General features: G+C 35.0%; 1 protein-coding gene across 8 annotated transcripts in view; it reads left to right on the forward strand.

Annotated features, from left to right (window-relative positions):
• Window positions 1-12,147, forward strand: part of L3MBTL3 (L3MBTL histone methyl-lysine binding protein 3) — a 123,372-nt gene that overhangs the window by 65,802 nt on the left and 45,423 nt on the right. For all 8 annotated transcript variants that reach the window (XM_003827644.6, XM_003827643.6, XM_057302591.2 and 5 more), the window contains 3 exons: window positions 1,919-2,029; window positions 8,495-8,609; window positions 10,016-10,118. In XM_003827644.6, coding sequence (XP_003827692.1) covers window positions 1,919-2,029; window positions 8,495-8,609; window positions 10,016-10,118 — 329 coding nt within the window. The remainder of the gene's footprint in view (window positions 1-1,918; window positions 2,030-8,494; window positions 8,610-10,015; window positions 10,119-12,147) is intronic.

Here is a 12,147-nt window from a genome sequence, read left to right on the forward strand (position 1 = left end):
TTTCTATGCAAGGAAGGAATAAGAAGTGAAATATATTTCTCATTTTTTCATCTCAAATAGCTTGCTTTATGATTTAGATTTCTCATGAATTTAACAGAAAAGAAAAATATATCAAATATTTATTTTTTTAAATGTGTCATGATGAGCTTATGATAAATAATTTTCTTTAAGACATCCTTTTATGTATAAATTGCTAGGATTTTTAATGTTAGAATTAATTATGAGGTATAGGTCCAAATTTAGAAGAAAGAACATAAAAAAATTTTAAGAGCAAAACCATAAGGCATGAAGAGAAACTATATCAAAAAATGTGTGTGATTTCATCTGATAGTAAGTTGAAGATTTAAAAAAGAAAACTGTTTATTTAGAGTTATGCCATATTTGTGAATTTTTATCTCCCACCCTTTAACTTTAAATTCTTGTCTGATGCGAAGCAGAGCTGCATTACACTTCATTTTAAACGAATAAAATTACATATGGATCAGCCTACATGTCTACTGTCACAACGGAGAGAAAACAGATTTCTCTAGTTTGGTCTTTTAGGTGTCTTGCATTGACTGCTCTGTGTTATTTATATAACATACTTAATTTTCATGGCAACCCTTTTTTTGTTGTTTGAGTCAGGGTCTTGCTCTGTTGCCCAGGCTGGAGTGCAGTGCCATGATCTCATCTTGTCTCACTGCAATCTCCACCTCCTAGGCTTAAGTGATCCTCCCACCTCAGCTTCCTGAGTAGTTTGGACTATAGGCACATGCCACCATGCTGGGCTAATTTTTGTATTTTTTGTAGAGAAGAGGTTTTGCTCTGTTTCCTGGGCTGGTCTCAAACTCCTGAGCTCAAGCAATCCACCCACCTCAGCCTCCCAAAGTGCTGGATTACAGGCATGAGCCACCACGTCCTGCCCAGCAACACTTTTCTTATACCCATTTTACAGAAGAGGGACCTGAAGCTCAGAAAATTAACTAATTTGCCTAACATCATGCCAAACAATCACCTTATCTTCCACTGTCTGTGAGTTTTTCACAGGCTTATAAGTTTCTGCTGAGTACTGAGGCGTAGGTAGCTGTCGATTCCCCCAACCCATTCCTGGTTCTATCTTTTATGTTTGATTGCTAATTTTCTGTTTTAAAGATATCTTCTGCTTTTTGCCTCCATTACCACTTCTAATTTTGGTGTCTCATCTCAGCCACTTTAATATTGTTCCTCTCTCTATTTAAAAATAAATTTTATGCTTGTTGATTTTTGCCAGTACACCTCCAACTAATAAGAAAATTTTCTTGTCTTCTGTCTGAGTAATCAAATAACTACAGTATTTTGAATTTTACTCTGCTATTTCCCTTGCTCGTGCATCTGTGTTGGAATTTTTTGACAGACAGGGTGAAGTTCAGAGCTACTCTGGAAAGTTGAGAATTTGAAAGCCTGGTTCTCTTATTTTCTTTCTTTATTTAAAAAATGACAGCAAGTTCTAACCATTTAAAATTTTTCTGTCTTCTTTTATGACATCATTCTCTAAATAGCTCAGCTATTTCTTTTTTTAATTGTTATTTTTTTGAGACAGTCTCCCTCTGTTGCCCAGGCTGGAGTGCAGTGGCACAATCTCAGCTCACTGTAACCTCCACCTCCTGGGCTAAAGCAATTCTTGTGCCTCAGCCTCCCGAGTAGCTGGGATTACAGGTGCATGCCACCATGCCTGGCTACTGTTTGTATTTTTAATAGAGACAGGGTTCAGCCATGTTGGCCAGGCTGGTCTCAAACTCCTGGCCTCAAGTGATCCGCCCGCCTCAGCCTTCCAAAGTGCTGGGATTACAGGTGTGAGCCACTGCGCCCGGCCAGCTTTTTCTTCTTCTTCTTCTTTGTAACATCAAGTTTACCTTCTCTTCCTCTTTATCTCACTCTGTAAAATTTTTTGTTGTGGCAGAAACCTCCTCATGGATTCCAGAAAAAAATGAAGCTTGAGGTTGTAGACAAAAGGAACCCTATGTTTATTAGAGTAGCAACTGTGGCAGACACAGATGATCACCGGGTAAAAGTAAGTGTTCTGTGTGGGGGGTTGGCTTTGTCTTTTGTTATAAGATGTTTTAGATAAAAACTTTGGTAGATACTTAACTTGTGAAGTCCTGTAATTAGTAAAATCATAGGAATAAGCAAAATAATTGGCTGTGCATCTTTGTAAATCAGCATTCTTCCAGGTTTGTTCTTTAATCTGCATAAAACAATTTATCTTTAATTATGAATGACTTAATATTTTGAGTATGTATTTGGAGAAAGAAAGTAGATACAACACATTAAAGTAGTATTATATTCAGAAGAAAAGATACTTCATTCTCTGATAGTATGCCCTTTTTTAAAAAAATTGAAGATTAATGTTTTTGTGGGGTAGATTAGAAGTAGTCTTTTCAGAGGAACATCCTATCTCAATATAGGCCAAGTAAAGATAAATAATTTCATGAATAAAATCAGATTTTAATTAGTTAGAGTAATAAAAGTCAAATGCCTCTTAAAAAGTAAGCAAATGTTTAGGGAGATGGGATCAGCTTGTTATGTCCAGCCATGATAAAGTGAAGTGGAGTTCAGGAAAGGAGCCAGAAGAGCTCGTCTCTGTTTCTTACTTCAGCATTAACTTCACCCTCAGACCAAAACAATGCCTGTTCTACTTACTTCATAAAATTGTTTGGAATTTCTATTAGGAATAAGAATAGTTATAACAGCAAGACATTAAATGTACATGATGTTTTACAGGGTAACCCTGTTCTCATGTTATTTAACATTTGTGGGAAGTATACATTGTTATCACTTTTACTGATGAGGCAGAGAGGCTCATAAAGATTAAATGAATTATTAATTACTGGCAGTGGCAGAATGACTTCTTAGTTCTAAGCTGTAGGAGTCTTAAGTTTATGCTCTTTTTTAAAAAATTACATTCTCAACTATCTCTAATAAGATAGTGTATAATAAAATAAATTATAAAATAACATGAAAAACTACACAAATGTGGTATTTCTATAGAATAGAAATTTTAACATTTAATTCACTGTTAAGATTATAGAATCATGTAGCATTTTAGAAAATTTTATAAATGCAAGACCTGTGCTAACCATTTTTTCAAGTGCATTTTCTTATTATATTTGGTAGTAATGTAAGTCATAAAGCAATCAGTATTTTAGAACTAGAAGTATTTTTTAAAATAAAATCTAGACAAGTAATCAAATACATTTACAATTAAGCACAATATTACTTTTATAAATCAGATTGCTCAGAATTGAAAAAAATATTGGTTTGACTGCATGAAAATTTAATTATCACATATGGCTGGTGGGAATGTGAAATGTCTCAGCCTTTCCAAAGAGCAGTTTGGCAATAGGTTAACAAAATCGTAGAATGTTGTTTATCCTTTCATTTAAGAATGTTAAGGGAATAGCCAAAAGGAATATGCAAAAATAAAAACTCCAAGGAAAATATATCAGTGCTGTTTATAGTACTTAACATTGGAAGCAACCACAGTGGTTGATGGGTAAAATGCATTACTCTTTATCTACATGATGTTAAAATTAAATATTTTAGAAGACTATTTAATACCAACAATTGAAAAATTCAGGTTTACATTATGTTATGATATCTGCTGTTGTTTTTTTTTTTTTACAAGAATACATATATAAGCAATTCTGGAAAGAATCATACCAAAGTAATGACAGTGCTTCTTTCAGGGTGCTGAAACTATAAATGGTTAGCTTTTTTACTTGTTTAGTTATAATTAAAAATGTAATCAACTCTCTTATTTTACATATGAGAAATTTTTGGCCCAGAGAGGTCAAGTATGCTCAAGTGGGTGGTTCAGTTAGTTAACAGGAAAAGTGTAGACTAGAATCCACCTCTTACTTCTAGCTGGATTCTCTAATACAACATCCTGGTCAGTCCATAACACCCCAGAAATACTGGCTATGAGGGGTACAGTTGACAATTATCTTTTGGTAATTACTGGAATTAATTTCATAGCTGAAGATGAACCATGGAACAAATATCTGAGTATTTATGAGGTCTTTAAAAGGCTTGTATACAGGGGTCAGTGACTAAGTTTCAGAATTCATCAGAAGCTTCTGAGAATATAAAAAGCCTGCAACAGTAGGAGTTTATCTAATAAGTGGGAGATTAGACAGCAGGAAAACTCATCTTTTTTAAGAAGGAAGAAGAGGAGGAAAATGTAGACCAAGTTATTAGTGTAGCTTAATATTTTAAGGTTTTCAGGGATAAAATCAACTCAAGTAAAATCATCTTTTAAGATTACATATTTCACACCTTGAGCTATTATAGTAAAACATTTTTAATTGTTCTATATTTGATCAGATGACATTGAAGAAAAATGGCCTAGAATGGTTTTGCTCTCATTTATGTTTTTAGTAATAGAAGATTATTCCTGCCTCATTCCTTCCCACTCCCCAGCCTGGCTCCCCAGAGGCAAAAACTGTCAGCTCTTTTAGCTCTTGCTTAGGACCTTTTTATCTGTAATTTTCTAAAATATTACCTATATTCTACTCTTTCTCAGTTCATCAATTTTAAATATGGTTTATTTTCTTCATGTTGTGGTAATTGAAGATTTAGATCTTGCCCTTCTTCCCTTCCCCTTATCTTTTCAGTAGTTATTTTACATTGTTTTGTTCTCATTCACTGTTGAGCAAAGTAGTCTTTTCCTTGTGACTATTTTTCTGGGAGTCAGTAATTTGTTCATAGTTTAGTTTTTTTGTCTTCTTAGATTTTTACAAGTGCAACAGTGGATCTGACATGCCTTTGAGTCAAAAGCTCAAGTATATTTTTCAGTACTCTATCTTTTTAAAATTATTATTATTATACTTTAAGTTCTAGGATATATGTGTACAACGTGCAGGTTTGTCACATATGTATACATGTGCCGTGTTGGTTTACTGCAGCCATTAACTCATCATTTACATTAGGTATTTCTCCTAATGCTATCCCCCCCCGCCCCCCACCCCATGACAGGCCCCAGTGTGTGATGTTCCCTGCCCTGTGTCCAAGTTTTCTCATTGTTCAGTTCCTGCCTATGAGTTAGAACATGCGGTGTTTGATTTTCTGTCTTCGTGATAGTTTGCTGAGAATGACGGTTTCCAGCTTCATCCATGTCCCTGCAGAAGACATGAACTCATCCTTTTTTATGGCTGCATAGTATTCCATGGTGTATATGTGCCACATTTTCTTAATCCAGTCCATCATTGATGGACATTTGGGTTGGTTCCAGGTCTTTGCTATTGTGAATAGTGCCGCAATAAACATACATGTGCATGTGTCTTTATAGTAGCACAATTTATAATCCTTTGGGTATATATCCAGTAATGAGATCACTGGGTCAAATGGTATTTCTAGTTCTAGATCCTTGAGGAATCGCCACACTGTCTTCCACAATGGTTGAACTAGTTTACACTCCCACCAAAAGTGTAAAGTGTTCCTGTTTCTCCACATCCTCTCCAGCATCTGTTGTTTCCTGACTTTTAAATAATTGCCATTCTAGCTGGCATGAGATGGTATCTCATTGTGGTTTTGATTTGCATTTCTCTGATGACCAGTGATGATGAGTATTTTTCACAGCAAAAAAAAAACTACCATCAGAGTGAATAGGCAACCTACAGAATGGGAGAAAATTTTTACATCAACACTCTATCTTTTTCTTTTTTTCTCGAACTCTTTCTCATACTCAGCAGCCACCTATTCCACTGTGGGTGGAAATACTCTAAGCCTGGTACAAAGCTTTCATCCTGACACTTCTCTTTGCTGACAGACTAGATTGTATTTCATTTTCCTGGATCACATACTTTGCTTTTCTTGGGGTATTCTCTTATCTTGCTGACACACGTCTTTTCATATTTTCTATGGGGTTTTGATTCTAAGATTAATTTATCTCTAAGCTTAAGAAAGACTCATTGCAAAGAACATTATTTTAAGCACGTATATATATATACTTTTACTAACTGCATTCTATTTCATTATATGAATATACCATAATTTATTAACCAGTCTCCTGATGATGGGCACTGTGGTAACTTCTAGTTGTTTTCTAATACAACAATGAGTTATTGAGATTATCAAGTCAAAATTAATGTCGTTTAAGTGCTCGACTGTTATTACCAAATAGCTTTCCAGGAATATCTCAGTAGTTAACACTCTTGTCAGTGGTCTATGAGAACACCCATTTATTCTCATTCTTAACCAGCTGTAGGAATTACCAAAATGTGAACATTTTTAACAGGCCAATAGGAGAAGAATTGTATCTTGTGATTTTAATTTGTAGTTTTTAAATTTTAAGTGAAAGCAATTGTCTTTTTTCTTCTTCTTCTTTTTTCTTTTCTTTTTCTTTTTTTGAGACAAGGTCTCACTCTGTCGCCTAGGCTGGAGTGCAGTGATATGGTCTTGGCTCACTGTAGCCTCAACCTCCCAGGCTCAGGTGATCCTCCCACCTCAGCATAACTGAGTAGCTGGGCCTACACTTAGCTTTTATTTTTATTTTATTTTTTTTGTAGAGATGGGGTTTGCCATGTTGTCCAGGCTGATCTTGAACTCCTGGGATCTAGTGATCCTACCTCCTTGGCCTCCCAAAGTGCTGGGATTATAGGCATGAACCACTGAGCCTGGCCTCAAATTTATTGTCTTTTCATATATTTACTAAACATTTATATTTATGTTTTGGATAATGAGCTATTTGCATCCATTTTTCATCTTTCTGTAGGGTTTCATCTTTTTGTGCTGATACATCATATTTTTATAAATTGAGGAAGAGAGTTCTTGACACAGGTGTTGCAAATGTATTTTGGGGGGTTTCTTGTAGGTCTTTCATTTTATTTTATAATACTTGCCATTCTGAAGCTTTACATTTTCATGTAATCAAATTGATCAGTCTTTTACTGCTTTTGAGTTTGGTGTTTTGCTTACAAAGGCTGATCCACTCTGTGATTACAAATAAGTTCATTCACACATTCTTCTCGAATGTTTATTGTTCAATTTTTAGTGTTTGACTTTTTTATCCCTCTGGCATCTGTTGTCTTGTAAGGAATGAGAGGTTCATAGACTTCTAAAAAGAAATCTAACTGGCAGACTTGTTTTTTTAATATCCTGTGATCAGTTGATATAACTGGCAAAGTTGATTTAAAAATAAAATATCTAAAGCATTTCAGTATATCCCTTCATCCTAAAAGGTAAAAAATATATAATAACCTAAAAGAAACATGGTCGATTCCTAGTGACCATCACTAGAAGACCAACTGCCCTTTCACACAATGGCCATAGAGATGGTAACAGTGACTGCTTTATAATAAGACATATCTTTTCACACTGGCTAAGATATGGAAGGAACCTAAGTACCCACCAGTTGGAGGAATGGATAAAGAGAAGTGGTATATATACACAACGGGATATTATTCAGCCATAAAAAAGAATTAAATACTGTCATTTGCAACATCATGGATGAACCTGGAGGACATTATGTTAAATGAAATAAGCCAGGCACAGAAAGACAAATATTGCTTGTTCTCACTCATATGTGGGAGCTAAAAAAATTGAACTCATGAGGACAAGAGGGTACAATAAGGGTTGCCAGAGCCTGAGAAGCATAGCAGGGAGTAGGGCATAAAGTGGGGGTGATTAACAGGTGCAAAAATAGAGTTAGATAGAATCAGTAAGATCTAGTATCTGGTAGCACATTAGGGTGACTACAGTTAACAATAATTTATATATTTTTAAATAACTAGTAGAATTGGATTATTCATAAAACAAAGAAATGACGAAAGCTGGAGGTGATGGATACCCCAGTTACCCTGATTTGATCATTATACATTATATGCCTATATCAAAATGTCACATGTACTTCAGAAATGTATACCCATAATAATTAAAAATAAAACAATAATAGAACACATATTTGAGAAATACTGTAGTTATTTGCAAGGAAAAAATGATATCTAAAAACACACTGGGTGGAGGGATATTTCGTAAATTGAATGTGTGTCTAGCAGGCTTTTTTAAAAATCATTTTCAACACAATTGCAGAAGGCTTGACATTACTTGAAAGGTCCTCCTTTCCTCTCCTTTCTCTCTACCCTCCCCTCTCATCTTCCCTCCCTCCCTTCCCTGAATTTTTAACTCCTTCTGCATATTTATTGGGTGCTTGATGTTGATCATATGAAGATGTTATAACAGTTCCTGTTCTCATGTTGCTCATGGTGTTGAGAAATACACATAATATGTCTGTAGAACTGTTGGCCAAAAAGTGCTTTTGGCAGGGCCTTTATGTCTGGTTATATAATACATTAAAGGTGGTTCAAAGATGTCTTTTTTTTCACATTATGAGTGAAGTATTTTGAATAATTGAACTGATTTATTGGGTTTTAAATCTACTGTATGTGTTAGAATGAAAATGGTTATGCTGTGGGCAGAACTTTGACTGTAGGAACTTTTATGACTTAATTTGTACTGTTAATGTCCTTGTGTCATCCAGGTTCACTTTGATGGCTGGAACAATTGCTATGATTACTGGATAGATGCAGATTCTCCTGATATTCACCCTGTAGGCTGGTGTTCAAAAACAGGACATCCCCTTCAGCCTCCTTTGAGTAAGAGACACGAATAGCTTGTATAAATGTTTCCATTTCCATATGTAGCATTCTTAAGATTTCATCCTTAGCCCTTTCTTTTTCTCCTCCTCTCTCTACTGATGTTTCTTCTCTATGTAATCCTTTCCTTTTACTACATTTTAATTACCATGGTCACAGAAATATAAACGGAAAAAAAACTTAATGCCTGAAAAAGTAAAGCGTGTATAGACATTCTGTTTTATTTAGAAGTAAATATCACCTCTTAAAATTAGTGTTGAATTTTTGGAAGACAATTTGTGAGACTTTCAAAATTTATTGTTTCGATGTTAGTATTCTGATAGTAATTTTATATGATACCTTTGCAAAACGTTAACATTGGGAGAAACTGGGCAAAGTGTGAAGGAGATCTCCTTCTGTATTATTATTTACAACTGCTTGTGAATCTATAATTATCTTAATAAAAATCTCAGTTAAATTCAAATTTTAGAAAAGGTACATGGAGAACTTAACATACCACGGCCTTAATTTTGGAGTAAAATGTATACATTATACAAAACAAATGTAGGAAATACAATAAATTATTATCAAGTTTTTAAAAAAATTTAGTGTACTTCTGTATCCAGTGACTTCACTTCTGGATGCTACATACAAACTGCATAAGGGCACATGTACATGGCATTCAGTGTAGCTTATTTAGAATAACAAAGCTTGGGGAAAAATATTGGTTAAATAAATTTTGGTGCACTATGCTGTAGAAACTATGCAGTAGTCACAAAGAATATTAGTATTGCAACAGAAAAATTCGTAAGACAAGAAGTTAAAAACCAAAGAAGGATATTGGGCCTTTATGTGGCAAAATAAAACATCTGTGTTGTGCCTTTTATGTGGCAAAATCAAACAAAACCGAATGTGTCTGAATGCTTAGAACAATTTCCAGGAGGGCCCACACTAACATCAGTGGTCAGAATGAGGGAGGGTCTGCAATGTAGGAGGAAGAGCATGGAGGGATCTGGAACTGTCATTCTGGATTCTTCTGTAGTACTTGAAGTGTTCACAGTATGTGAGTATTCATGCTTTAATTATGTTATTTACTTAATAAAAGTTGTTTGAGTCTTCTTGTTAATTCGTATTTAGATATCTCTGGACTTTATGACGTTTTGAAAGATTGTTACGTCAAAGTTTACCATTTCATTGTTGAAGAAAGATAACTAGTGTGAATAGTCATAAGGAAAAACCTTTAAACATAGTGTCTTTTAAAATATTTTTCATTTTTATAGGATCTACTTTTTCTGTTTATGTATGTTGGTTCAAAAATTGGATTTTTAGGGAGTCTTTTCCTTCCTTATTCTGATCCAGACATTTGACTCTTAACAGATTTTTGCTTAATATTTTGCCCCTTCTTTCTTTTCTTTGCTCTTTCATAGGCCCCTTAGAATTAATGGAAGCTTCAGAACATGGTGGATGCTCAACCCCGGGATGTAAAGGGATTGGCCATTTCAAGAGAGCGAGACATCTGGGCCCTCACAGGTGTGTGGTAGCTGTCACTCACTTGGTCAGATATAGGTGTTCCATATACATGTATATATAATGAATTTCATATATACTAAATTGATGTGAACTGATTTTAAATTCAGATCCATAAGAAATGTGGTTACCATGGTGATCATGTAAAAATGAAGGGAATATCTATAGTAAAATCTTCCTGGGAGAAAATGCATTCACAGTTTAAAATGGATTTACTCTAGCTTTTTGGCTTTTCTTGGCAACCTGACTAGATTTACAAATAGTTAGTTTCCGCAGTAGTTATTTTGCATTGATCATTAATAATGAGAAGAGGGGAGACTCCGTTGATATCATTTGGTAGAATATTATCTGATTGGGTGACTTGATAATTTGAATAATGAGAGATGAGATGATTGTAGATTAACAGCAAAGATCACAAAATGCACAATATAAATAGTCAAACATGAGAGTGCATTGGTCCAAAATGCATTTTAAAATATTTTTCTCTTACCCCTAAGTAACTTTAAAAAAAACCAAATTTATGCATTTGAAATGTGATGTATTTGGTGATTTAGGGATCTTTGTAGAGAGTTAAAAATACTACTAAAGTACAGCTACTTGGGAGGCTAAGGTGGGAGGATCACTTGAGGCCAGGAGTTCGAGATCAGCCTGGACAACATAGCAAGATCCTGTCTTTTAAAAAAATATTACTGAAGTACTAAGAAATTCCTGTGATTCAACTGGCATTTTTAAGGAATAAATGTATCACCTATTTAGGTATGTTTTAAAATAATAATTTGTCAGTATAATGTTCTAACTACATAGTAACTGGATTGCCCACTAAGCAAAATGATTCCTTGTTTATCTAGTTTGTACAGGTTGTGAATCTAGGTCTTTAAAAATTTTGAAGATTACTGTACCTATTCCTCCAAACATTAATAGGAATTGCAAAATTGTTGTAATTATTTTCATGTGGATATAGTTTTCTCTTTTTTTCATCTCTGCAACCTCAAATCTTCCTTTTTCGAACAACCCTCCTTAATGTTCTATGAGGTTCAGTATGTTCCAGAGTGAGAAGTCTGAGCATAGACAGGATGATGATGATTCCGTTTGCAAATCCTTTTTGTTGCTTGTCTGACTGCAAACCAAAAGTTACATGATACATCTTGGAAGTTATTAAATATTGCCTAGTGAAGGCAGCTGGATTTTCAGCCATTATGTAAATCTAGATGCCAGAAATAATTCATGAACGTACTAAATTTCCATTATTGTTTTAGTTGTTTTGTGTTGCTATAATAGAATACCACAGACTGGGTAATTTGTAAACAAAAGAAATTTATTCCTCACTTTCTGGAGGCTGGAAAGTCTGAGATCCAGGGGCCAGCATATGGCGAGGGCTTTCTTGCTGCGGAAGGTAGAGGGCAAGAGAGCATGTGTGAGAGAGCCAGAGAGGGCCAAACCTGCTTTTATAACAACCACTCCCATGATAACAAACCCACTTCTGCGATAATGTCATTAATCCATCCAGGAGGGCAGAGCCTGATCACCTCTGTATTGTCACAGTGGCAATCAGATTTCAACATGAGTTTTGGAGGGGGTATTCAAACTGCAGCAATACGTTTAGAAACTCATTCAGTAAATATTTTCGAGCAGCATTTTTTCAACAAGAACTAATATTTATTGAACATTTATTTACTCTGTGCAGGATATTGCTCTAATTGCTTTACATATCTTGGATACCCTTTGTAACAGCCCTATGATATAAGAACTGTTTTTTCCCCCACGTTTTGGTGAGGCCACGGGGGGTACTGGGGAGGTTAGTAACTTGCCTTACTTCCCAACTGGGGAGAAGGGAACTCTGTGCTCTGGACCACTCCCCTCTAATGGCCTCTCAAGACACTACTCCATAAATTAGTCACAGACCCAACCTTCAAAGAATTCACAGGCTGATGGAGCTATAAAAGCTGGACATAATTTAATTAAAACATAAGATACAAAATAATATCAGAACTTTGGCACACATCCCTTTCTGCTGTACAAAGTGTTCATTGGA

The sequence above is a fragment of the Pan paniscus genome, chromosome 5 (assembly GCF_029289425.2).
Source record: "Pan paniscus chromosome 5, NHGRI_mPanPan1-v2.0_pri, whole genome shotgun sequence".
Lineage (NCBI taxonomy): Eukaryota > Metazoa > Chordata > Mammalia > Primates > Hominidae > Pan > Pan paniscus.